At 41.6% G+C, this 27,814-nt stretch overlaps 1 protein-coding gene across 4 annotated transcripts in view; it reads left to right on the top strand.

Moving 5' to 3' along the window:
* Positions 1 to 3,915: 3,915 nt before the first annotated feature.
* Slc9a6 (solute carrier family 9 member A6) overlaps positions 3,916 to 27,814 on the top strand; it is a 62,661-nt gene continuing 38,762 nt past the window's right edge. For 2 of the 4 annotated variants that reach the window (XM_076562034.1, XM_015985588.3), the window contains exons 1-7: positions 3,916 to 4,043; positions 4,185 to 4,409; positions 15,488 to 15,687; positions 18,561 to 18,638; positions 18,956 to 19,032; positions 19,336 to 19,448; positions 24,516 to 24,621. In XM_076562034.1, coding sequence (XP_076418149.1) covers positions 4,241 to 4,409; positions 15,488 to 15,687; positions 18,561 to 18,638; positions 18,956 to 19,032; positions 19,336 to 19,448; positions 24,516 to 24,621 — 743 coding nt within the window. In that variant the 5' untranslated portion in view covers positions 3,916 to 4,043; positions 4,185 to 4,240. The other 2 variants (XM_006991980.4, XM_015985587.3) reach the window with 2 other exon arrangements.

The raw sequence follows: 27,814 nt of genomic DNA, 5'->3' as shown, positions 1-27,814 counted from the left end.
ATATATATATATATATATATATATATATATATATGAAGCATTCATGGAACTACGGGTGTAATATTTTGTTTCAGAAGATCAGAAGATCTGGGGTAAAATAGATCAGGGGAGAGCAGACTATAATAGTGAAGAAACAGCCTGGAGCCACAGTCCTCCAAAAATGATGTCCCATGTTGAGGGGCCGGAACTAAAGTGGATGGGGACACCGGAGGAGCTGGAGCAAGGGTGTAACATTAAAAGCAGAGTAAAGCTTCAGAAAGTGCTGTCTCATAGGAATGTGGGGGAATGATTGACAGGGACTAAGGCAGAGGTCACACTTTTCCAACAAAGGGTCAGATAACAAATACCTTACAGGCCCCAAGGCCTCTTTCAAAGTTACCCAACTCTGCCCCTGTTACAGAAAAACAGCCATAAAACAGTTAGCAAACAAATGGCAACACTTTTTCCAATACTCCATCATGGATGAGCACTGCAATTTTGATTTCTGGTGATTGTCGCATCACAAAATACTCATTTGGGTTTTTTAAATTATTATTTTACAATGTCAAAATTGTTCTTAGCTTCCAGTCATTAAAAGCAGATGGCAGGTTTCTTTGGGCCCTAAGGCTGTCTTCTGATATTTGATAATCCCCACACTAGGGGATGCAATCCCAGAAAAGACAGAAAAGCTTTGGAGAAGTTTCTCTCTCAAGCAAGAGGAGAAACAGGTGCGATAGTTATGGAGAAGCTTGAAGGAAGGGCTGTATGTCAGCAGATACCTGAACACGTTGACAGAGTAGCAGGGGACAGAAAAGGAGTCACCGAAGGTGGTGGTGGGGTGGGGTGGATGATGGTTAGTTAGAGTTGCTTCTGGAAGAGGCAGAAAGGAAGTGATGGGATGAGCTAGACTGAGGAATACGTTTTCTCCTCCTCCTCCTCCTTTTTTTTTTTTTTGAGACAGGGTTTCTCCGTGTAGCTTTGGTTCCTATCCTGGAACTCACTCTGTAGACCAGGCTGGCCTTGAATTCACAGAGATCCACCTGACTCTGCCTCCTGAGTGCTGGGATTAAAGGTGTGCGCCGCCGCCTGGCCTGGTGAGGAATACGTTTTCTGAAGGAAGAGGAAACACCTTTTAGGTGAAGCTGAAGGGGAGGAAGGATGGGAAGACATGAATGTGGTATTTAATTAATTGGAGGGTAGGAGCTTCCCAGAATGCTTTGAGTTTCTCAACGAAAACAGAAGCAAGGCTAGAACTCTGAATTGTCTATCTGATTACTGCAGTCCCTCAAAGAAGGTGGCAGGGCTGAGAGGAAGATAGAAAGCCTATAAACCAGCCTTTCAAGTACTTTGGATGTGTAGGAGTGACCAGGAAGTGGTTAGATGTCGAAAACGAGGAAAGAGAAGGTCACAGCTTCCCATGAAGGGTGGAGGAGTAAGGGCTTTGAACAATAAGGAGGAAGCAAAGTGTCAGCTCCTTCAGGCTACATGATACATGGTGTGTATGTGCATGTACATGAGCATGTGTGCAAACACATGTTGGCATATAGGACAGCAAGGTTGTGATGAAGTGAACTGCCTCCACTTGAAACAGCTTCAGAGCAATTAAATGGAGGGGATAAAGGACCATGAGAGGAGCCGCTGAGGTGGGAGCTGGGGCCAGAACTGGCAGGGGTGGCAGCAATGACGAGAAATGGAGCTGGGAATGAGAGGTGGGAACAGTGTGTGTGTGTGAGAGAAGCACATTCTGAGGGATGCCTAAGTCCCTGGGTGTGACTGGTGGAGTTAGAGCTGTGTAAATTCCTCCTGGAGCACTGCTATCTAGAGGCTACGGATGGAGAGCGTATTGAGTTGCTGGGGCCATGGAAACTGTGGTGGTAGTCTGGGGCTGGAAAAGATTTGTTCACGGTGGTGACTTTGACTTTAAGACCCAGCCACTCATCAGAACGTGGTTTTGTGCAGAGACAAAACAGCCTTGGAATGAGTGGCTTTGTTCAAAGGAGGTAAGTACTGTGAGGTGTCCTAGCGAGGTCTGAGGAGGAGGAAGGCCAGGGATGCTCCTGGCCTGGGGTTCTTGCCTGTGTAATGTGCCCAGCATGGTGTGAACAGGGAAGTGCAGCTAGACTGGAGCCAGGGAAGGAGGCAGGTGGTCATGAAGTTCCTTGTGAGGACACACAGGCCCAGCTACTGATAGGAGGGCCTGGGCAGTTACTGCTGGAAAAATTCCCGGCCGGCCTGTCAGACAGAACCACCATTCCAGAGTTGTTTTTCTTTCTCTGGAGTCTCACTATCCTCACAGAGCTTAAAGAGAAGTCTTCTCTTTAAGAGAGAACTCTTTAAGAAGAGGCATTCACACTGGGGCTGCCTGTCACTGTTGTTGGGTTATATGAGGCCCTGAGATGAAAAGCTTTCAGGATGATACATTTGATATAAAATGGCAGGGCTGGGATTGATACTTAGTACTAATGATGTCATGTGGATACATACTCACAGGGGGAAGACTAAGCTCCTTTGCAGGATATGCTCAATATATGCTCAACAGGTAGAGATCTGAAGGGATGGTGACAGGCCAGTGCTTGAGACTTGTAGCTTATCCATGTAGAAGTGAAAGTCTAGAGAAAAAGAAGCCTAAATCACCTAAGGAGTGATCCTACAAGTAAGGAGACTTTATTTTTTTGGAGAGGTTCCCAAACACAGTTCAACTGTGGAGGTGAATTGTGAAAATCTTGCCTTGTGAGGTCCAGAGGAATACACAGAAATTACTCTGGGGGGAGGGCGGGAGATGACAGGTAGGAAGTCAAAGGAAAAAAAAACTGGTGATATTTTGTGGTGATATTGTGTTCCCCAAAATATTGTGCACCCTAATAAACTTATCTGGGGTCAGAGAACGCAACAGCCACTCGATACAGAGGCTAGAAAATGGTGGCACTCACACCTTTAATACTAGCATTCCAGAGGCAGAAATCTGTCTGGATCTCTGTGAGTTCAAGGCTACACTGGAAATAGCCAAACATGGTGACTCACGCCTTTAATCCCAGAAAGCGAGCCTTTAATCCCAGGGAGTGATGGTAGAAAGCAGAAAGATATATAAGATGTGAGGACCGGGAACTAGAAGCATTTGGCTGATTAAGCTTTTAGGCTTCTAGCAACAGTTCAGCGGAGATCCATTCAGATATGAGGACTCAGAGGCCTTCAGTCTGAGGAAACAGGATCAGCTGAGGAACTGGCGAGGTGAGGTAGCTGTGGCTTGTTCTGCTTCTCTGATCTTCCAGCTTCACTCCAATAACTGGCCTCAGGTTTGACTTTATTAATAAGACGTTCTAAGATTCCTGCAACAGCATGTGCCTTAAAATAGCAATCCAAAAGAACAAAAGGAGAGGGAAACCACTAAAGATTTCTCCCCAAAGGGCGGGAAATCTGAGCACAAACTTGGTTGACTATTCTTTGCAAGGTTGATGAAGTTATGTATCCATTCCTGATGCGGTAGGTGGCATATATCAAGCTTTGACTGTTAAAGAAAACCTAATTATACAGATACACACATGATCCTTGCCTTTGTGTGAGTTCTTTTATGAACTCTTATAATGTTGTTGTTGTTGTTGTTGTTTTTTACCCCCAATAATGACAGAATAAGGGATTCTGATTTAAGTTACAGAGCTGGAGATTGAGGCCACTCCCAAGGGGCCAACTTCTTATCCTGTTAAGAGACACTGGGGGACGATATCCAGATGGGTTATGAAGATCGATTCCTGTCCCCTTCCCAGCTGTCAGAATAGAATCAAACTAAAGGGCGCGCAATCTGCGTCTGATTACACTAGGCCCATGTTTATTCAGCAGAAAACAGTGGGTTAGATTGGATGTGTTTTCACGCTCGGACAAACCTAGAGCTCGAGGTGTGCCCGTAGGTGGGCAGATGGGCAAAGGAATGGGAACGCGCGGGCGGGAGCTGTGGCGGTCCCTTTAAGAGCGGAGGCCCCGCGGGGCGGTGCCTGCTCCGCGGGCTTGGCTGCAGCCCCGCCCCTTTCCCGTGAGCCCTCAGGGAGTGGTCCGACCGCGGGCGGCTGCGGGTGAGGAGAGGGGCGGGGGTAGGGGGTGGGGGGGAGACATGGCTGGGGCTCGGCGCGGCTGGCGGCTGGCGCCTGTTCGCCGTGGCGTAGGCCGGGCCCGGGCGCGTCCACTTATGCGGCCCCTCTGGTTGCTCTTCGCAGTGAGCGTCTTTGCCTGGGCCGGGGCTTCGGACGGCTCCGGGGGAACGACGAGAGCCATGGACGAGGAGATCGTGTCCGAGAAGCAGGCGGAGGAGAGCCACCGGCAGGACAGCGCCAACCTGCTTATCTTCATCCTGCTGCTCACCCTCACCATTCTGACAATCTGGCTCTTCAAGCACCGCCGGGCCCGCTTCCTCCACGAAACCGGCCTTGCTATGATTTATGGCAAGTGTCTCGGACCCCTGTCCCCTCTCTGGCACTACCCCTTTCTCTGCCTGCTGGCCGCTTCTCCTCCTGCCCTAGTCCTGCTCGGCCTACATTATGCTCCCCTTCTCATTCCATTTTCCACCTCGCCTTAAACCGTCCCCCGTTTCTCTGCCTCACCCCCCTTTATTTCTGCTACGCCCCCCATTTTTCCTACCTCGTTCTCTGCCTCGCCTCCCCATTTTCTCTGGCTCTCCTCTCTGTTTTTGCCTCTGACCCCACCCCCTTTTTTCCTCTGCACCCCTCTGCCCCTTCTCTGCCTACCAAGCTGGGGACCAGTAAGGGTGGGTGTTGAGGATGGGAACGGGAGTCGGGTGCGGTGGCTGGGATGGGGCTTGGGGTGGGGGGGAGGGGAAGACATCCTTGCAATCTATGTCTCTGGGGTGTCAGTTTGTTTAAGGGTCGCTGAAGCTGCAGTAGTAGCTGTACTGCCAGCAGCTGGCATTCATTTGGAACCAGAGTCGACCTTTACTCATTGCCCAGCTTTTGCTATGCCTCCTTTCCAGATGCAAATGATAACCTTACTCCCGTGGAACCCACGCAAAAACCCGAAGTAGGCTACAGAAGGCTCAGGACATTTTAAATGTCGTCCTCATTTATTATACTATACTGTAATACCTGATACGGAGACCTAGGGTTGACCCTTAGGATTCAGGCTTAGGAAAGTGAGGACGAGTCAGAGTTAAGGTTCTTCCAGCAGCATGTTACATACCATATGATGAGAACAGTTCAGCCAAATAGTAATTAAGAATCTTCACGGCTATGCATACGGGTGACTTGCTGTTGGCATGAGGTTATCGACCAACTGCTGTGTAAATGATTTTGGTTTTTGAGTCTCAGTGTGCTTTCTTTTGAGGTTATTTATCTGTGCGTGTGTTGGGGGGGCAGACGATACACACACACACACAAACACACACACACACACAGAGAGAGAGAGAGAGAGAGAGAGAGAGAGAGAGAGAGAGAGAGAGAGAGAGAGAGAGAGAGAGAGAGAACAAGAGAGCAAGAAAGGAAAATCAAACCGTGGGTTTGGAAGCATTTGGAGCCATGCTCCAGCCTTGTGAGGAGGTATTGCTGACAGTCTCCTTATCTGCCTAGGAGGGTAGACAAAGAGTGGGCAGGACATGTGTGAAGATTACCTTCATTTGCTACAGCCTGGAATTGTTGAAGATAGGTAGAGGAAGGTTTGGCATTTCTTCCGTGCAGCCTCCACCCCCTTCCAGTAAATCCAGACTTCTAGAATGTGCACGAATCTCAAGGGTAGCAATAAAAGGTAGTTGTGTGCCGTAAGAAAATGCATGGTCTCAGGCTTGTTTTTCATTTGTAAGGTAATAAATTCTAAGCATGAGGAATATCCCTGTTTACTAGGATGTCAAAAAAAATGTATTTCTTTTTCTTTCTTTCTTTCTTTTCTTTTCTTTTTTTTTTTTTTGAGACAGGGTTTTTCTGTTTAATAGGCCTGGCTGCCCTGGAATTCGCTTTTAGACCAGGCTGGCCTCAAACTCACGGAGATCTGCCTGCCTCTGCCTCCGGAGTACTGGGATTAAAGGCTTGTGCCACCACCACGTGGCCAAAAATTGTATTTCATTTGTAGTGCCTCTTAAGGCTAATTGGTCATACAAGTTGTACATTTTATCTAATTTCTCAGTGTTACAATGTGGGTGACTTGTTTACTATTTTTAACAAACATTTACTAATTAGTTTATTATTATATAGTATGAACAGAATCTATAGATGTGTAGGACCTTTAAGGAGTGTAAAGACATCATAAAAAGCATATAATGACATTTGAACTTGGGTTAAATGCAAAATGAGTCGTAGAGTGTTAAAATAAGGAACTGATCTCAGATAATCTCTTTCCTATGGAGAGAGATGGTTTTATAGGATACTTGATGGTACAAGGCTTTAGACCAGGGATTGACATTTTTTAAAGGGCTAGATAATAAAGATGGTAGATTTTAAGGGTTATGTATATTGCATTTTAATCTGTTTTTTTTTTCCTCTTTGCAAACTTAAAAAAATGTAAAACAGAACAGGGCCCAGAGAGATGAATCAATGGGGTAAGAGCACTGGCTGCTCTTGCAGAGACCCTGGTTTGCTTCCCAGCTCCCACATGGTGGCTCACAGCCAGCTATAACACCAGTTCCAGGGGATCTGATACCCATTTCTGGACTGTGGGCAGTGCATATACGTGCTGCACCAACATACGTGCAGGCAAAGCACGCATACACACAAAGTATCAATAAATGTGTTTTAAAATTTAAATCTTCCAGTTTTTAAAAATTAAAAAAAAAACTATTCTCAGCTCTTGGGCCATGAGAAAACAGACTGAGGTCTAAAGCTGCAGAGCCCTTGAGAGTCAGCCCCAGATTTCTGTTTCCCTGTGCCAGTCACGCTGTGTGAGCTTAGCAAAGCCCCAGTCCTCTCTCACTCTTGTCTGTGTCTTGGGAATGAATGCGGAGGGAAGGTGGTTTTAGCCTCACACTTGCCTCCCGAGTAAACGCTCAATCAATGCTAGCTGTGCTGTTCCTGTTGCAGCTGCAGCTGCAGTCCTCTGAGGCTCAGAAAAGTTTTTAGAAGACACAAACAGAATGAAAACAAATTAAATAGGGACTGAGAGTGACCTCGGCAATGTTTGTTCTTTGCTATCTGGTGTCACTAACTTCCTCTAACTCATGGCTTGAAGTAGACAAAAAGGATTGTTGATGGATGGCCTTTCCTAAAGTTTCTAATATGAAAACGAATAGAATGCCTTAGTAGTAATATTCTATGAAGGAACAGCAAGGGTATCACTTGAAAAAATATAAGGTACAAGAGTGTTAGTCTGGGAGTCATCCTGGGATTGACTTGGAATTCCATAGCTTGTTCCAATTTCTCCTGAGAAGTGGGGGCTGTGGAATAAACAGGTCCCCAACTCCACAATCCAGCTCCAGACTAAATGGGATTTGGTCGATGTATTTCGAATGTCTAGCAAACTCGAGTTTTCTAATCCCGATTACTGCCATTTTTATCTTCATGTGACTCTTGCACCATCATAGCAGTTGTGCTCCTGTATATTTCTAAGATGGCTACTTTATAGTTTCATCTCTAGGTGAAAAGAGAATCTCTGTACACCGTGCTTCAGCCTGATGGCCATCTAACTGTGATACTGCTTTCACTATGGAACTTCTCTCAGAAAAGTGCTGTTTGTGTTTTGATTGACTGATAGAGATGGAGCTTGCTATGTAGCTCAGGCTGGTCTTAAACTCATGGCAGTCTTGCCCCTGCCTCCCTAGAGCTAGGATGACAGGCGTGCATCACCATGCCTACCTACATCGTTTATCTTTGTAAGAAGCAAGGGTAAAAAGCTTAAAGCACAGCCGGGGGTGCTGCTGTACACCCATGATCACTAAACCCAGGAAACAGGCAAGAGCATAACAAGTTGGAGGCTATCCTCGGCTGCCGAGTGAGACCCTCTCTCAAAACAGTCAAACAAACAAAAAGCAGACTGAAGGCACTCATGTGGTCAGCTTCTAGATTGTAATATGGATTAATAATTGCTCTAGTTTAAAACAGGTTCTTAGCCAGGTGGTGGTGGCTCACGCTACCTTTAATCCCAGCACTCAGGAGGCAGAGGCAGGTGGATAGCTATGAGTTTCAGGTCAGCCTGGTCTACAGAGTGAGTTCCAGGATAACCAGGGCTACACAGAGAAAACCTGTCTCAAAAAACAAACAAACCAAACCAAAACAACAACCAAAACCCCGACTCTTATGTGGAGGTACACAGTGGAGACCAGAGCTCAACATTGGGTGGCTTCCTCAGTCACTGTCCACCTTATTTTTTGAGATGGGTTTCTCACTGAACCTGGAGTTCAGGGGTTTACCTAGACCAGCTGGCCAGCACACCCCATGAATCTTCCTGTCTCTACCTCTGTAGCAGCAGGATTACAGATGCACTCTGCTGTAACCAAGTTTTTACCTGGATCCTTGAGATCCAAGTTCAGCCTCTTAGCTTGCATGGCAAGCACATTGCCAAGTGAGCCTTCTCCCCAAGCTGTGCAAGCACAGCATCAGTGCACCCACGTGTTTGGTTCATTGGGCCAGCTTTCTTAAGAAGCTTAAGAGTGAGTCACTGGGAGTTGAAACTGTTGAGGTAGTTAATTAAGTCTGAAAAGTGATCACTCACTGCAGTGTGCTTACAAATAAGAAGCAAATGACAGAAAAATATTTGTTTTGCCTTAGGGAGTCTTGTTTAGTTAAGTCATAGGATTAACTGTTGCTCTGTCAGTAAACATTTGTTAAGTGTCTGTGATACGTGGCATATGATGGGGAAGGCAGGTCAGTGCCACAGTCCTTGCCCCCAAAGTGTGTACAATCTAACGACTTAATAGCTAGTGTTTATTGAGCATCACAGTATGCTGGAGTCTGTATCATTCACTTTTTAAGTAGCATCTCATTTAAACCTCATAGCAACTCTGTCGGATGGGTACTGTTATCTTTCTCATTTTATAGATGAGGAAATTAGGGCTCAGAGAGGTTAAGATCTTCTTGGTATCATATGTTTAGTCAGGAGTCAAACAGTCTATCTGGTTTAATAGCCGCATTTTCTTAGCCAGTAAATCACAACAGATGTCAGTAAAAGCTTTAACTTTCTTTGCTGTCTTGAAGTTCAATTAGCCATTGCCACAGAATTACAGTGTTCTCTTAAAAGATTTTTTTTTAATGTATACGAGTGTTTTGTCTTCATGTATGTCTGTGCACACATACATGCATTGCCCTCAGAGGCTAAAGATAGTATCAAATCTCCTGGAGTTGGAGTTACAGATGATTGTGAGCTGCCATGTAGGTGCTAGGAATCAAACCTGGGTCCTCTGCCTGGGAAGTCAATGCCCTTAAACTACTGAGCCGCCTCTCCAGCCTTCTCTTGCAGCATTTTTGAAACAAGTTATTAATGTTTTTATGAATGCGTGCACAATTTTGCTAGGAGGCCCTGGGCATTGAACACAGGACTTCACTCATGCTAGATAAGCATCCTGTCATTGAGCTATATTTTCAAGGTCCTCTTTTTACTTTTATCTTTGAGATAGGGTCTCACTGAATAGCGCTGACTAGCCTCCAACTTGCTGTAATTCTTCCTCTGTCTTTTGAGTGCTGGGATTCCAGGACAAACACTTCTTTTGAAACTTTCTTTCCTTTCCTTTTTTTTTTTTTTTTGGTTTTTCAAGACAGGGTTTCTCTTGTGTAGCTTTGTGCCTTTCCTGGAACTCACTTGGTAGCCCAGGCTGGCCTCAAACTCACAGAGATCCACCTGCCTCTGCCTCCCGAGTGCTGGGATTAAAGGTGTGCGCCGCCGCCGCCACCACCACCGCCCGGCTGAAACTTTCTTACTATTGGTAAGTGTGAATGTTTGTATTCTGTGTTTGTGAGTGCAGGCACACATGTGCCACAGTGCACGTTGGAGGTAAGAGGATAACCTCATGGAGTCAGTTCTCCAGTGATTGGACTCGGGTCAGTAGGCTTGGGTGGCAAACGCTTTTAGCAGTTGAGCCATCTTGCTGTCCCCAACCACTTCTTGAGGTGTAGAAATATTTATCCATTTTGGCTACACCTAATTCTTCAGTGGTCTACTTCCATATTTTGAGCCCCGGGGTTCTCAGGTGACTGGGCTGGAATTCCTGAGGAAGCCTTGTTGCATTATCTGGAGGAGCAGACACTAGCGGGCCGGGGGGCACCGAGTTCCTTAAACCTGGGAAGTTTTAAGGAGTGCTTTCAACACAAGTGGTCATGAATGCATGGGAGGGGTAGGCTTCTCTTTTGTAAAAATATCTCTCGTCACGTCACCTGGGATTAATTTACATTTTGTAATATCAATATATTCTGTGCGGCCATATGTGTAGGATGCTAGATGTTTCTGCTTTATCTCCCAGACAAAGCACTCTTTTGTGACTGTTCTCTTCACTAGGAATTGTTTCAATTCCATGATTAGGATTTGACCTTTTACACAACTTGAATTTAGTTGATCTGTCAACTTTTTTCCAGAGGAATTCCAGTTTTCCATCTGCTGTAATGAAAGGATCTGTCTTGTTTCCAACACAAGTAATTGTTCTCCATGCTGTTGTTTTATTTTCCAAGGTGTGTTTTTTAAATCTGCCCAAGTGCTGGGCCTTGATCGGGGCACCTGATATTTCAGTGTGGGTTCAGACATGCAGGGGAACCAGTGGACACTCTTCCTTGCATTGGAAAGAATTTATGCTTCTGTTGTTAATATTTATAGTAGCTAAACTGTGATTTTTTTATGTGTAAATGCAAAGGGATAACTTTTACTGAGCCCCTTGTTTCTAAGTCTTTTAGGATATGAGAGAACAAAGCAGTTTCTGTGAACTACACAGAGGGATTCTATGGATGCAGTCTTTCCTCCCTCCAAGGTTACGTCTATCAAGGATTGCTGATAAGCAGTCATGATAGTCTTCCTCCTCTCCCTGCCCCGTCCCTTCTCCCACACTCTCCCCTCTCATTCTGGTGCTCTGCCCTTTTCATCTTCTGGAGGTTAGTCTGGACTGGAGATCCTTCTGCCTTACAGGTAAGCTCCACCATACCCAGTTGTTTTTGTACAGCTGTTTTATTATTATTATTATTATTATTATTATTATTATTATTATTATTAATGTGCTGGGGTTTAAACTCAGGGCTTTGCACTTGATACTGCTCTTGCACCGAGATACACCCTACCAATCCAGAAGGCACGGGGGCTTTTAAAGTGAATCTTCATTTCAGATCTGAACATTGACCAAAGTATTTTTTTTCAAATTGATATTTGCTGTTCAGCAATTCATCATTGCTGCTTACTTTAACAAGCACATGTGGTGTTGGTGAGTTAATTGTAAGGGCCTGTCTGTCATCTTTTCTCCCTCCCTGTTCCCTACCAGCTACTGTCTTTACAGCCCTGTTTCTTTTTTTTTTTACTTAATTTTTTCACGCGATATATTTTGATCATATTTCCCTTTCCCTAACTCCTCCAAGACCCTCCCCACCTCCCTTTTCACTCAACGTCATGTTCCTGCTCACTCAGAATAAGAACAAAGGAAAAATCAAAACAAATACACCAAAACCCAGTAAGATTTAAAAAAATAGTGAAACACCCCCCCCCCCAGATGAAACATGGAGTCTGTTTTGTGTTGGTTAACTACTCCTGGGCATGGGGCCTGCCCTGGAGTATGATTGATCTACCCAGTGACACTCCATTGGAGAACACTGATTTTTCCTTTGCAAACAGAGATCAATTGCAAATAGCTTCTTGGTCAGGGTCAGACTTGGTGTCTACTTCTCCTTCCCAGTGCTGGGATTTTGTCTGGTTTGAACTTGTGCATGCTGTCACAGTCTCTGTGAGTTCATATGAGTACCAGTTAATTGTATCTACAAGATGCTGTTTCCTTGGAGTCATTGCCTTCTCCAGCTCTTACAGTCTTTCTGCCTCCTCTTCTGCATAGCTCCCTGAGCCTTTAAGGGAGAGGTTTGATAGAGACATCCCATTTAATGCTCAACGTTCCAAAGTCTCTTACTCTCTTTGCATTGTCTAGCTGTGGGTCTCAGTGTGAATTCCCATCTGATGCCAGAGGAAACCCTCTGAAGAGGTTGAGTGATAACAGTGATCCTCTATACATCCCCCTGATTCTGTTTCATTTCTTCTTACTCTGGTCAGGCTTCTCCCCCACTAAAACTGCCCTTACCAAGGCAACCCATACCTTCCTTCTTGCTAAACCCAGAGGAGATTTCTCACTCCTTACTTATTTAACATTATTGTAGCATTTGATAGTTTTCATCATTTCCTCAAAAAAAAAAAAAGGAATATTTCTGCTTCTTCCTGAATGCTTACCCACCTCTTATGTCTTCCTATTCCTTTGGCTTTTCCTCCTCGGAGTCGTTATCAGTTCCTCAGTTCCTTTTGGACCTTTAGTGTTAGTTGTTAGTGCATCAGACCCAGGACCCGTATCTGTAGTCCTCTTCCCATAGTTCTCGCTCTCACACCATCATCTCATTGTGTACCTACACTTGACTGACTGTGACCACTAAGTTGAGGCTCTCGGCTTGTGCTCCAGACCCCACATACTCAGTGTGCATTCTCCACAGGCTGATGAAACTCAGCATGTTTGAAACTAAACTGAGAGGGCTGGAGAGATGGCCCAGCAGTTAATAGCACTTGCTCCTCTTCCAGAGGACCTTAGTTCCCAACACCATGTCAGGCATCTCACAACTGCTGATACTACAGCTCCAGGGCACTCCACGCCTTCCTCTGGCCCCATGGACACCTGTGCGTATGTGACAGACAGATGCACACATATAAATGAAAGTATTTTAAAAACTAACTTGGACTTTCACCCCTATAAATCCATTCTCTCTGTGTGTTCCCACTTCATTGAATGGTCTTGTTTTCCATCTGGATGCTCAGGCCAGTATAACCACCTCATTGTCAGTCCATTAAGGCTCCTCTAGTCTTTCATCTCATTTGCCCTAGCCTATTCTACTTAGCCACCAAAGCTTTCTAAAATATGCTATCTTCTAACCACCACTTCTGGCATTACTCTCTTAGATGAGGTCCAAAGCTCTTATTGTTTAATGATTGCAGCATTCACCCAGACCGCCATTTCGACCCTTTCAAGTCTAGACCGACCTTTTAAAATAGAACACTAATGTCAAGCTCACACTCAGGACTCTTGAGTGATTTCTTTTTACTTCAGGGCAGTGTCGTGCAAAACCCCTTCTTCAACACACCTTTTGTTGTTTATGATTCAATTCCTGCAGATCTTGTGGACTTCACCTCTTGTCGGCTCCTAATGTAGCCACACTCAAACATCTTGTGATTCCCCTTATCAGCCATGTTCTGTTAGTCCTTGAGTAGATATGTATTCTATTATACCTCTACCTGGTAATGACATTTAGTTACTTAGGTGACATCACTGTCAAACCCTCTAATGTTCCACTCCCTTAGATTTGGTTAAATATCTTCTATATGTCTATATGTGTTGCATTACAATTGTTTTTTTTTCTTTCTTTTTTTTTTGCTAACTGGATTGAAAACTTTTTGAAATGGACAGTATTTTCCTCTGTGAACCCTGGGGATGTATCTAGCATAATTTGGCAATTTACATCTTAAATGAATGGGTGGCCAGTCAAAATAAAAGACCATGGGAAAGTAAAGTGTAGTTAGCACTGTGACTCTTGCCTTAAGGAAAGTTCAAGAAGTATAGGTTCAGTGTGTAGTTGAGGTATATACATATAATAAAATATTAATTTGCCATACAAATGAAGTTTTGATATATTCTACATAAAGGTGAATGTTCAAATATACTAAGTGAGAGAAGTCAGACACAAGAGGTCATACATTGTAGGATTCTATTTATATGAATTGTCTACTGTAGGCAAATCTATAGAGATGAAAAAGTAGATCTTTGGCTTCCAAAGGCTGGAGCGAGAGTGATAGCTTAGTCATAAACTACTTACTGCGAAAGCATGAGAACTTGAGTTTGGGTCCCCGGCACCCAATTAAAAACAGGCATGGAGCCGGGCGGTGGTGACGCACGCCTTTAATCCCAGCACTCGGGAGGCAGAGCCAGGCGGATCTCTGTGAGTTCGAGGCCAGCCTGGTCTCCAAAGTGAGTTCCAGGAAAGGCACAAAAAGCTACACAGAGAAACCCTGTCTCGAAAAAACAAAACAAAACAAAACAAAGCAGGCATGGTGACATAGGTCCCTGGAGCTCACTGGCCACCTAGTCTAGCCAAAGTCAATGAGGTCTAGGCTCAGGGAAACACCCTGTCTCAAACAGTAGAACAATGACTGAGGAAGACACCCAATGTTAACCTTTAGCCTCTACTACACAGATGTCCATATATGTGCATGCATGTATGTGTGTACACATCTATACATACTCAAAGTTTTTAAAAATTAAAAAGGACCAGAAAGCTAGAGTTTGGGCATAGGGGAGTAGGGACTATTCTACTATTTTTGGAGTAGTGAAAATGTTCTGGAATTAGTGGTGATTGAGTTACACTTTGTGACTATACAATTTGTGAATATAGTAAAGACCACTGAATTGTATAATTCAGAAGAATAATCTTTATAACATCAGAATTATTTCTCAGTAAAACTGTCATTAAGTCTTGCAGCTTATCAGTACAGTTTGATGGAACCCAGAGGATTGTGTGTATCTGAATATGTGTAGGAGTAAAACCTGTATGCTGATCACATAGGATCAGAATCAGGACTTTTCTTTCATTTATTGATTCTGAGGTGGGTATTTTAAATTTTAATTCTGACCTTTCAGTAGTAGAAGAATTCAATCAATCTATAAATGGTTTATTACTTTGCCATTTATTAAATATATATTATTTGGTCCCCTATGTGCGTGTGCTTTGGAAATAAACACAGGGAGCATATATGTTTACCTTGTTAATTGATGGATGGGGATTTTAGAAAAACATACTTTTGTGGTCTTGGGCTTAAACCCAAGGAGTAGCACTAAAGAAACATATTGCTTTTTCCTTCTTGTTTGGAAATAGTGTCTCATGTAGCTCAGGCTGTCCAGGAATGCACTATGTAGCCCAGGCAGGTCTTGAACCCAGTCTTTCCTTAGCCTCCTGAGTGCTAGGATTATAGGTGTACACCAAATGTGTCAGCCTCAAGAAGTATACCTTTCAAGTATGACTGCATCTTCAGCCTGACACCCCATAGAGCATAATCTGTGCACAGATGACTTAAAGATACTTTCTCATTTAGTCACTTTCCTCATTGGTTATGTATGTGATGACTTAGAAATGTAGTGGCCTATGCTGTTACTCTAGGGCACATTTTCCCTCCTGTCCCACAGATTACATGAAGATTAGACTCTTAGACATGTGAATTCAGTAACACTTTAAACTGTAATAGCATTTGGTCTAAAAAATTGGTTCTGATCCACCAGAGACTGTCATCAGAAGTTCTCTGTTCTTAATCCAGAGAAGTGTGTTGGGTACAGATAAGCAGTTTCTGTCTGCAAGAAGAGCTGAGGTGGTCCTTTCATTTCCAGGTCTTTTGGTGGGCCTTGTGCTTCGGTATGGCATTCATGTTCCCAGTGATGTGAATAATGTGACCCTGAGCTGTGAAGTGCAGTCAAGTCCGACTACCTTGCTGGTCAACGTCAGTGGAAAATTTTATGAGTATATGCTGAAAGGAGAGATTAGCTCACATGAACTCAACAATGTTCAAGATAATGAAATGCTTAGGAAGGTAAGTGTTTAGTTGAAGGGGATGTTCGCTTCTTTTGAAAAGGTATGTAATGAGCAACTAGATGAATCTTTAAAAAAAAGAATGACCTATTGTTTTATTTATTTTTTGACTTACTTACTTATTTGTTTTTTTTTTTTTGAGGCAGAGTTTGACTTTGTATGCTGCCATAGAATTTGCTACACAGACCAAGCTGACCTAGAACTTGTAGCAGTCAGTCCTACCGTCTCTGCCTATTGCTTTCAGATGCATTAATACATTGGGTTCCTTTAGTTCCTCCCATGGTCCCACCAATATTTCATTGAATTCTTTTGTGCCTTGTCTGTATTTTAGATGAGCATAATTTAACCTTTCTTTGATTCATAATGTAGCATAACTTCTGGCGCCCTAGTAAGAGCTTCAGGTATTGTACCATGCTTTCTATGGGAGGTTGGGTTGCAATCTCATGTAGCTAGAGTTTTCCTGTCTTGCCCACAGTCAGGACAAATCTTTGTCTCCCGCCAGTCCCACAGCCGCTCAGACCCAACCAAGTAAACACAGAGACTTATATTGCTTACAAACTGTATGGCCGTGGCAGGCTTCTTGCGAACTGTTCTTATAGCTTAAATTAACCCATTTCCACAAATCTATACCCTGTCACGTGGCTTGTGGCTTACCGGCATTTTCACATGCTGCTTGTCCTGGCAGGCGGTTCCAGGCAGTGACTCCTTCTGCCTTCCTGTTCTTTTATTTCACTTCTCTGTTAGTCCCGCCTATACTTCCTGCCTAGCCACGACCAATCAGGTTTTATTTATTGACCAATCAGAGCAATTTGACATACAGACCATCCCACAGCACAGCCAAGTGCAGACCATCTCAGACACCTGCACTCAGGCCCCTGGTCCTAATCATCCTCTATGCGGACCTGCTGGGTAAAGCCACAAGGAACCCAAGAACAGGCTTCCACAGGACATACAGAACATCCCACAGCAATCTCACTAGCTCTCCAGATTCCTGGGTGCTTGCCTGTGTTCCGCTCAGTTTCTCCCCTGAAGCTGCTCAATACCACTTCACACATTGCTCTGTGTTCACCCACCCTTTATCTCCTGTCTTTCAGTTAGCAGGACTTGATCTTTATAGTTGCTTGATTGTGTTCCTGTCTTAGGTAGGGTTTCTATTGCTGTGAAGAAACACCATGACCATGGCAATACTTAGAAAGGAAAACGTTTACTTAGGGCTGGCTTACAGTTCCGAAGTTAGTCCATTATCATCATGGGGCAAGCATGGCAGTGTGCAGGCCGACATGGTGCTGGAGAAGGAGCAGAGAGTTCCACATCAGGATGGGCAGGCAGCAGGAAAGGAGGGTGACTCCAGGCCTGGCTTGAGCATCTCAGACTTCAGAGCCCACCCCCAGTAACACACTTCCTCCAACAAAGCCACACCTACTTCAGCAAGGACATACCTCCTCATAATGTCACTCCCTGTAAGCATACAGGGGCCATTTCCTTTCAAATCACCACAGTTCCTATCTGTTATGGTTTTAAAAATTCCTACAAACTTAAAGTTTACTTTACAACCAGAGTACTTAGCAGCCATGGCAAAGTCCAGTCCTTAAAAATTCTAGGAAAGTAAGTTTTTTAGCATGGTTAAGTGTATAGCTGCATTGTGTTCATATCAATTCTACTGCAGCCTTCAGAACAGAAAGGGGCATCTGCATTGTTAAAACAAGTAAGTTTTAAAATGAGGGGGCTGTGAGGACTGTAAATTTTGATTTGTATGGAAAGTTTTAACTAACTACAGTATTATGTTGTGTAGCTTTAGAGAGATTACCTGTGGAGCAACTCAGTTTCCTTTTGTCAACAGTAAGTGTAGCCCTGAATTCTGTTTCTGAATTTGGGTCTCTTTTATATAAAGCAAAAATATGTTTATCCTTTTCCCACTTTTTTTTCCAAGACAGGGTTTCTCTGTGTAGCTTTGGAGCCTGTCCTAGATCTAGCTCTGTAGCCCAGGCTGGCCTTGAACTCACAGAGATCCGCCTGGCTCTGCATCCCGAGTGCTGGGATTAAAGGCGTGTACCACCCCACCTCCCAGCTCTTTTTCCACTTTTTAAGATTTTTAGAATTTACTTTGTTTTGAGACAGAGTCATGCTCTGTGGCCTTGGCTGGTCTATTACTAAGTAATTCAGGCTGACTTTGAGCTCACAGCAATTCTCCTGCCTCAGACCCTTCCCAAAATGCAGGGATCACAGGTGTGTATTATTTATGTTCTGCTAAGAATTTTAATGTAATATTTTTGCATAGTTTCCATAGAAATAATATAACTGATTATTCCAGCATTGAGTAGGACAGTAGCTATCCTGTAACACAAAATTTATTATGTGCCTAAAACGTGGAAGTATTAGATTCCCTGTCTAGAATATTTACTTTTAAGTTAGCATATAAAATAATAGGTTTTATGTCATTTTCATCTTTTGTGTCATTATACTTGTCTCTAATTTGTCTCCCTTTCCTGTTGCCCTCCACACACACACTCACACACACACACACACACACAGAGTGAAGAGAAATATTACCGAATGGGAAAAGAATCTTTGTCAAGTGCACATCAATCAGGATGTTAAAATCTAGGATATGTAAAGAATCATAAGAAAACCCTCTAAAATCTATCCAATCAGTAAATGTGCTAATAAAGTAAATAGTTTATCAAAAGAAGAAATAAAATGGTCAATAAATAAAAAGAGTTCATCAGCAGACAAATGCAAATTTAAATCCTACATGAAGTGTTTTGAAGTTGACATAGGAACATTCTTGCTGTTAACTCTTTTCCTTTTAATAGTTTGATGACTTAGTGAGATATTCTGAAGGAAATAATCTCAAGGAATTCTGTATTTTAACAGGTTACTTTTGACCCTGAAGTCTTTTTCAACATACTGCTTCCTCCTATCATATTTTACGCAGGTTACAGTCTGAAAAGGGTAAGTGCTTTTGCGTTTCCTCTGCTTTGAGTAGCCTTAACTTTCCCGTGCTTTGATGGGTCTTAAATTTCCTATCCACTTCTTAGTACTTGGCACTTCAGAAACAGGTCATGTCTTCCAAGTTCTCCTTCCTTTTCTCCTTGTCTTTTTGAAATGTTGAAATTTATACCAGTACCTGAATGCTTGCTCTGACTGGCTTCTTCTAGAGAACGATGCTTTTAATATTAGCATAGCAAAGTGCAATAGAAAAAAATATTCTTTGTCAATACTTGGTAGATATTCTAACAGAGCATAACTTTTTTTTTTTTTTTTGTCAGAGACATTTCTTCCGGAACCTTGGGTCTATCTTAGCATATGCCTTTCTTGGAACAGCAATTTCTTGTTTCGTTATTGGGTAAGATTTGAAGCTTGAAATGTCTTTTAGCCTTCACGTTATAATTATAAAAGAGCAGCCTTTGACTTGCATTTGATTTATGTGTTACTGTAATCTCAAATGTGTTTTAAGAACTTTTGTGGTACTTATTAGTAATAAGTTGTTTTACTTTTCCTAAAAGTATTAGCCATATGTAAATACCTGTTCTTCCAATCCAGGATGAATCACAGAGTACTATAGTAGATTCCTTTTCTTGTTCTTCCTTTGTTCTAACTTCTTCAGTAGTTGGCATTTTTGTAATAGAGGAATGTGTTTATTGCACAGGTCCATAATGTATGGCTGTGTAACTCTGATGAAAGTGACTGGACAGCTCGCAGGAGATTTCTACTTTACAGATTGCTTGCTGTTTGGCGCCATTGTCTCAGCCACAGACCCAGGTACGTTTTAGCCAAAGCACATGTGGGTGCTCTTTTGAGCTAGGGAGTCAGGAGTAGGTTCTCCACTAGCGCTATGCTTTCCAGTTGTGGGGGAGTAGACAATTCTTAATTCCTTTGGTTTAAGCTTATTTGGCTGTTTTACTTTATTACATTTGCCTATAGCTGGTTCACAAATTGATGCTGCTCTGATGAGAGCTATTAAATATTTTGTTCAGAAATTTAAATTGCTCTTTATACCCTAGTGATTGAATATAGCAAAAGAAAAGCTAGGTTGTAGTTTTTAAAATTGGTTGTATACTTCCTTTTACATTTCTAGACAACCATTTCTCTAAAAAGCTTCTGCTTATATTCAGCTATCGGCATTTTACAGTAGAAAACAATTTGAGTTTTTTGGTTTTTGTTTGTTATTTGAGATAGGGTCTCATGTAGCCCAGGCTGACAAGCTGGTCTCTAATTCACTAGGTAGTCAAGGATAATCTTGAGCTTCTGATCTTCAACTTGTCCTCATTTCCTGCGCTCTGGGATTTTTGGAGTGTGCCATCATGCCTGGTTTATGCAGAACTGGGCATCAAACACAGGGCTAGGTGCATCCTTGGCATGCACTCTACTGTTTTTGTTCATTGAAGACAGGGCCTCCCTCACTGTAGCCTAGCCTAGCCTTGAACTCATGACACTTTCCTACCTTAGCATTGCACATGCTGTGCTTGCAGGCATAAGCTACCATGCCTAACTAAGAAAAGTAGCTTTAGTAGCAATGCTGATAGAGTCATTGGTATATTATTGAAGAATTTTTTTTTTATAAAATTGGCCTTATGGCTATGAAATTATTCTATTATTGACAAAGCTTGCTTCTTTGTGATTTCAGTGTGAAATCTCTAAGAATTTGTGTTAGTTAATGAATTTAATTGCTAATGAAGTTAAAAATTATAAATGTGTATTGGTAAACTAACAGCTATATTCAAATGAAGAATTTGTAGAAAATTTAGAATGAAATGGTCAGGGTAAACATCCAGAAATTATAAAGAGTTCAGTAAGCTCAACACTAAAGGAATAAATAATCCAATCATTATGTTGTTTGATGAACTGATAAGATACTCTTAAAAAATGTACAAATGGCCAATAAATACGTTTTGAAAATGTTCAACACTTTTAGTCATTGGAAAAATGAAAATCAAAACTACAGAGACTCCATCTCACCTCAATCAAGATGTCTGTCATCAAGGAAACAAATACAAACATATGTTGGTGAAGCTGTGGGATGGGGTGGAAGAACTCTTGCTGGATGGGGTGACTTATGCCTGTAATTTTCGTATTTGAGAAGGTGAAGCAGGTAGATTATTGTGAGTGTGAGGATAGTTTGGCCTGCAGAGTAAGAGCCTCAAGAAAAGGGAAACTTATACACTGTTGGTAGGAATGTAAATTAGTTTAACTACTATGAAAACCAGCATGGGAGTTCCTAAAAAATAAACAACCTAAAAATAAAACTACTATATGATCCAGATATATCACTCTTCCAGTGTAAGTAATATAAATCAGCATACTGCAATGATACCTGTATACCCATGTTTTGTATAGTACTGCTATTCATAGTAGCATGCTATAGAATCAGCCTGGGTAGCCATCTACAAATAAATGATAAAGTGTGATATATACACATAGATGCATACACATATACCATAGAGTTTTATTTTTCATAAAGAATACTGTTTTGTCATTTCCAGAAGAATGGATGGAACTGGAAATCATGTTAAGTGAAATAAACCAGACCAAAAAAGACAAATTTCACATATTTTCTTTCGCATGCAAAACAAGATTTAAAAAGAAAAAACATGGGTGGAGAGGTGTGGGGGTTAGGAAGAGGGCAGGAAGGGGAAGCTTTGGTTAGGATGTGAAAACAAGAAAATATTAAAAAAAAAAAAAGAAAGAAAAAGGAAAACCATGTAAGTAGAAGAGGAAATATTTGGAAAGAGAGAAGGAACCAGCTGATAAGAGGGACAAGTAATGGTAGTGGGATGAATATTATCAATGTGCATTATGTATATGAAAACATAGCGAAACCCATTAGTTTGTACAATTAACATGAAGTAATAAAAGTAAATGGGAAGAAATGCCAGCATAGGAACAGACTCAAGTTTTTTTGCTCTTCTTTGGTGTTGGGAGCCTTGCTCGTGGTAGGCAAGTGCTTTGTTACTGACCTGTGTCTCTATCCCCTAGACTGAAGATTGAGAACCTGGGGTCAAAGTTTTCTTTGACTATTAGTTGGAATTTGGTAGAGGTTTATTCTGTTTCAACTTTTGCCCTTGTGAGTTAATCATCTTCTTTGATTGTCATAGAGCACAATTGAAACAAGTGTCCTAAGGTTATCTTTGAATTCCTTCCTTAACTCTGATAACACAGGGAATGACAGAAAGGAGAAAGATGTGTTCCGTGTTCTATGAGAGCTAATTCTAAAAGATTACTCGGGGCTCACTAGGCACAATGGTGTACATGCTTGTAATCTCAACACTTGAAAGTGGAGGCAGGAATTTAGAGGACTTGTGGCCAGCCTGGGCTGTCTAGTGAGACTATTTCAAAATGAATAACTAAAACACCAAATGAACAAACAAAGAGAGTTCTCAGAAAGCCATTTGTATAGCTTAATTTTTGTGTGTGTGTGCTGAGCATAGATAGAAGAATGTGAGGACTAATGTACACTAGGCAAGAACTCCATGGCTGAGCTCTATCCCCAGTCTTTTGGTGCTAATTAATTAATTAATTTTGTATTGGATATATGTGTAGTGCATGTGTTTGTGTGAGTATGTGTATATGTGTGTGCATGTGTATGAGTGTTTTCCTCTATACCTTTCCACCTTAGTTTTTTTGAGACAGAATCTCTCACTGAGCCTGTAGCTCATCAATGTCTAGACTGGGTGGACAGTAAGCTCCAGGATCTGCCTGCCTCTCCCTCCCCAGCACTGGGATAATAGGCAAGCCTGTTATGTGCCTTTCCATGTGGGTGCAAGCCATCGCCCCGGCCCCTGTATTTTTGCATTTTGACACAGGGCCTTGCTAAGTCCCCAAGGCTGGCTTTTAACTTACTCTATGGCCCAGGCATTCCTTGGATTTGGCATCTTCCTGCCTCAGCCTCTGGAATATTTGGCACTACAAGTTTGTGCCACCCAGGTTTGCCTTAGTTTAGCATTTTTGTTTTGATTTCTTTTGTATGTAGTTCAAGGTGAGCTGATACTCATAGCCCAAGTTGGCCTCCACCTAATGGTAATCCTTCTGCCCCAGTCTTTCTAGTACTGAAATTATAGGGGTGAGCCACCACACCTAGTTGTAGCTTAACATTTTAAAACACCGATATCATATTGCTTCTTTATAGATTGCGCTGAGCCTGTCCCTTATGTTTTTCAAGAAGCCAGTGGTCTGGGGTACCCTTGTCTTTCAGTAGAAGCAGGCATCTTGACCTTTCTAATGATCGAGCTGGCAACATTTCTTCAACCTTCTGGTTTTGTTTTAGTTGGAGCATTGCCTGACTATCTCGAGCAATAATCTTTTGTTTATATAAAGTTTGACAGATTTTTTTTTCTAGATTATGTAGGCACTTTCTCTAGTTCTATTATTGTGCATTATCTTTCTAGAAGTTTGAGCCATAGGTTCTCTATTCAAAATTTGACAGTATTTTTCCACTCTCCTTTTTCTTTCTTTGGGTAATCTTTATGACATCCTGTTCTTGGGGATGGAGAGATGACTCAGCAGTTAAGAGCATTAATGGTTCTTCTGGAGGACCCAGGCTCAATTCCCAGCACCAACATGGTGGCTCATAACTATCTAATGCCAGAGGATCCCATGCCCTCTCCTGGCCTCCATCTGTACCAGGAACTCACATGGTACACAGACATACATGCAAACAAGACACCTACACACATAAGATAAAACAATAAAATAAAATCTCCCCAAATAATTTTTTTCTTTAAAAGATTTGTAATTTTTTTCTTTGTTTTACATGCATGGGTGTTTTAGATGCATGAATATCTGTGCACCATGTGCATGCCTGGTGTTCGAGGAGGCCAGAAGAGGTTGTCAGGTCCCCTGGAACTAGAGTTAGAGACTATTTTGAGCCTCTACATGGGTGCTGGGAATTGAGCTCCAGTTCCCTGGAAGAAGAGCCAGTGTTCTTAACCACTGAGTCACTTCTGGCCCCCAGGTTTTCTTTGCTTTTCAGAATTTCATGCATATATATGTAAACATATGACATATCTGCATGTTGATATGTCTGCGCCCATGTTTTGCAATATAAATTATATCTTTTAAAACACAAGCTTTCTGTTTTTATGTTTCCTCTTTGAAAATGCTCTCATTTCTGGCTATATTAATTTTTCATATCTACTTGGATTTATTTAATGGCTGAGCAATATGTGACCCAGCAATGAAAGTTACAGTGTAACGAACGTATCAGTCTTATCTGATTTTCTAAAAATCTAATATAATTGCTTTCCCAAAAGAAGGGAGTGTTGTGTTTTCTATCCTTCTTACCCTGTAATATCCTGATAGTTGGCTTCTTCATCAGTTAAATATGGCAGCCGTTATTCTGGTCATAAATCTTATGCCAACCAAAAAGCTAAAGTTGCATTTTCATTTCCTGAGGGCTTTACTAAACTTGGTATGGTTTCAATTTGCAAGTTAAGTAGAAGTGAGTTGTAAAGCTCAGGGAGAAGGGGTGTTTACAGAAAGAGATGCTTTCATATTTTCTTCTTTATTAAAGATTAGCTGCTACTTAGTCTATAAAAATTCTGAATATACTCTTTATAGGAAATAAATGTACAAAACCAGACTCTTCAAATTTGCATGAAGACGGTAAGCCAACTCAGTCCTTCAAGATTATTTTCAGCTGTTTTTGAGAAAGGTGGTGTTGCATGTAGCCAATTAAGAACAAATAGTGTCAGAAAATTACTAAATCTTTAATTCAGTAAGAGAGTGTTAGAAAGGAAAACATGAATTTCCAAATACCATCTAATAGCTGTTGAGGGACACATGCTGTGTTTGTGATGTCTAAGTATTCCTCTGATTCTTTCTATCCACTAGTGACTGTTCTCGCCATCTTCCATGAACTTCAAGTTGACGTTGAACTCTATGCTCTTCTCTTTGGTGAAAGTGTCCTCAATGATGCCGTTGCCATAGTGCTGTCCTCGTGAGTGTCAATTTTCTTTTATACTCGGAATGGTACATGCAAGGGTACTAGCTGCTGAACGTCAGTTGTTGAGTAAAATACATTATGACTAGAAATATTTGAAACAATGAGTCTCTTTTCCTTGCTCTGCTAGGAACATACATTTTATAGATAACTTGGAAAAATGCATGGAAAAAAAATGAAAGAAAAATTGATATATATTCCCATCATATCAAAATAATTCCTATAAAAATCCAGGACTGTTCCTTCTGCTTTTTTGTTTGCCATGCATTTATATAATAGTCATTTCAATGTCTGTAATTTTATTATGTGTTTTAACATTATAACACAAATACATTTTTACTTAGGTTTAAGTTTTGAATTCAAAACTGCATGAAAAGGTTTGTATATAAATTCTGTTCTTTGCCAGGCAATGGTAGCACACAGCTTTAATCCCAGCATTCAGGAGGCAGGAGCAGGTGGATCTCTGAGTTCAAGGCTAGTCTGGTCTACAGAGCGAGTTCTAGAACAGTGAAGGCTACACAAAAAAACTGTTTTGAAAAACCAAAAAAGGAAAAATACAAAAGAAAAAAAGAGAAACTCTGTTCTTAGGATCTAATCCTTGGTTTCCTAGCTCCTGAGAACTGTTTAATAAAAAAGTTTCTTTCATGTCTCACTGTTTCTTCAAATCCAATCACAGATAGGGATATATTTTTATTTGCCTCTCATTTCTGTTTTTATTTTTAACTTTTGGCAGTTTTGGGGATTGAACCTTTAGCCTTGTGTTTGCTAGGTAAGTGCCCTAGCATTGAACTACATCCCCAGCCACTCAATTTTTATCTTGGAAGTAGCTTATTCATAGGTGTATTCTAGCTATATTTTCACATCAAAAGATTTTTTTATTCTTTGCAGCTTGTGGTATTCTCTGTGAACTGCATTGTAATTCTTTTTTCTCGCCCTCAATCTTTTACTACTGGATATTTGAAAAACTTTTATTCCTTTGCTTTCCCAAAGGAAGTTGCAATGTTTAACCTAGAGCTTTCTTCATTTGGCATAGGCATAGGTATATGGTAGAATAAATTTCAGAGGTGACTGGGATTTGTGGTTGCTTTAAAGGACAAATTTTAGTTTTATTTAATATTGGCAAGTTGCCAGTTAGAGGATTGTATCATTTTATACTTGAACCACCATGATATGAGACTATCTTTCCTCAGCACTTCCCCAGTCAACTATTATTCCAGATTTTATATTTTTGCCAGCTTGATAATTGAGAAACTATATTGTAGTTCAGTTCATTTTTCTTGTTTACCATAATCATCTGAGAAATGTTTTTATCTTAGAGGTGTTAAATGTACTTTTCTTGATGATAATTGTGGAATGAGCAATGCCTTTTATCCAAGTATAGAAATTGCTGTATGTGTTGTTACAAGGTGTTTGCAGGTGGAAGATGTTCTGTACCCCTGAGGAACTCACTCTTACCTAAGGACATACACAATCACATGGGCAGCTACCTTCACCTTATGCTAAAACTTGCCATGAGCAAGAAGAAGAAAAAGCCCTTTACATCTTCTCATGACTTTAGTTTCTCTCCTTACTTCTACTTTGTTAGTTATACAAGAGTCATAAGTCATGGATTCTGTTTTGCACAGCGCGACTGCCACTGTTGCCTTACTGCGCAATGAGAAATTACCCTTTCAGAAATAAAATGCTAACCCCTTCAATGCTGTGGATAGCAATATTTTAAAGTTCAAATCCCTTTCTGCGAATGCTCTATGTTTAAGTGTTGCTTCCTTCCCTGCTGTATCTATTGCCAGAATTTTTTATAACTAAATTAAGAAATGAAACCTAATGGCTATAACTAATATTGATGCTGATGCTAACTGTGAGTACCTTCAATGATGATAGGTACAAAATAAAAGTTGTATACTATATAAAAGGAGGAATAGATGGATAGTGTAATTTTAATTTATGTATTTCAGAAACATGACATGATAAAGGTCATTGAAGCTTCTAGTATATAAGTACACGAGACTCCCAGTCCTAAGTGCTACTCCAGACAATTATTTTACTGTGTAATCATCTACTGATAAGCATTCCTTTCTTTTTGCTCTAATGAGTTAAGAGTTCAAAAAGAAATCTTTGTTCTGTTCTGTTCCTATCTTTGTTTTGTTTTGTTTTTGTTTTGTTTTTCGAGACAGGGTTTCTCTGCGTAGCTTTGCGCCTTTCCTGGAGCTCACTTGGTAGCCCAGGCTGGCCTCGAACTCACAGAGATCCTCCTGGCTCTGCCTCCCGAGTGCTGGGATTAAAGGCGTGCGCCACCACCACCCGGCTGTTCTGTTCCTATCTTAAACTGTTGTTTACCGTGCCTTACATTTTCCATCAATGAAGTAACCCATTTCCTGTAACTTTAGCATATGACCAGTGTTAAGAAAAACACATACATTGAAAACATTTGTGTTTTGGTGATGAAGAAATACGTTCAAAAGAAAAAGGTTTTCCATGGATGTTCTCACAAAGGGCCACACTCCTCCTATTGCAGCCTTTCTCAAATTGAGTTCTGTGAGTGAAGGAAGCCTTCTAGAAAACAATTTGAATGATTTCTTTCTCTTAAGGATAATACATAGCTAGTACCTTTCTGAATTGTTAACTCATGCCATCTCTGCTCCAGCCTTCACGGGAGGCTTCATTATAACAGGGAGCTGTGAGCTATAGATGTGTCCATGGAGCTGAGCAAACGAGTTCCTGCCCCCAAATGAGAGGGAGAGCACTTGTGTTGCCTGGCCATGGGAAGTCACTAGAGGGAGGTATTCAGCGGTATATTGACACTCATTTTACATTCACCTTTGATGTGTTTCAAAGGGTGTTAAGTATACTCTACTTGTATTGCATCCCCTTAGTTTAGTAATTGCTGTTTATATTCTATAAGGCAATTTTGTGTGGAGAGAATGCCTTTCTGAGAGAACTGTTTGGCAATTAACAGATTAAGGCAACCCTTTTAAATTTATAAAATTTATTTTGGAACTTGTTTATGTTTCTGTTTGGTGGGAGCCAATTCTCTCCTTCCACCATGTAGGTTCCAGGAATTGAACTCAGGTCATCAGCCTTGGCAGCAAGTGCCTTTACCCACTGAGTTATCTTGTTGATTCCAAAGATATATTTTAAAGTAAAATTTACAGGCCAGTGTGTAGCCAGAAGCTTTTCTCCCCGCCTGCTG

This window comes from Peromyscus maniculatus, chromosome X, assembly GCF_049852395.1.
Source record: "Peromyscus maniculatus bairdii isolate BWxNUB_F1_BW_parent chromosome X, HU_Pman_BW_mat_3.1, whole genome shotgun sequence".
Taxonomy (NCBI): domain Eukaryota; kingdom Metazoa; phylum Chordata; class Mammalia; order Rodentia; family Cricetidae; genus Peromyscus; species Peromyscus maniculatus.
This window is presented reverse-complemented; position numbering and strand designations above follow the sequence as displayed.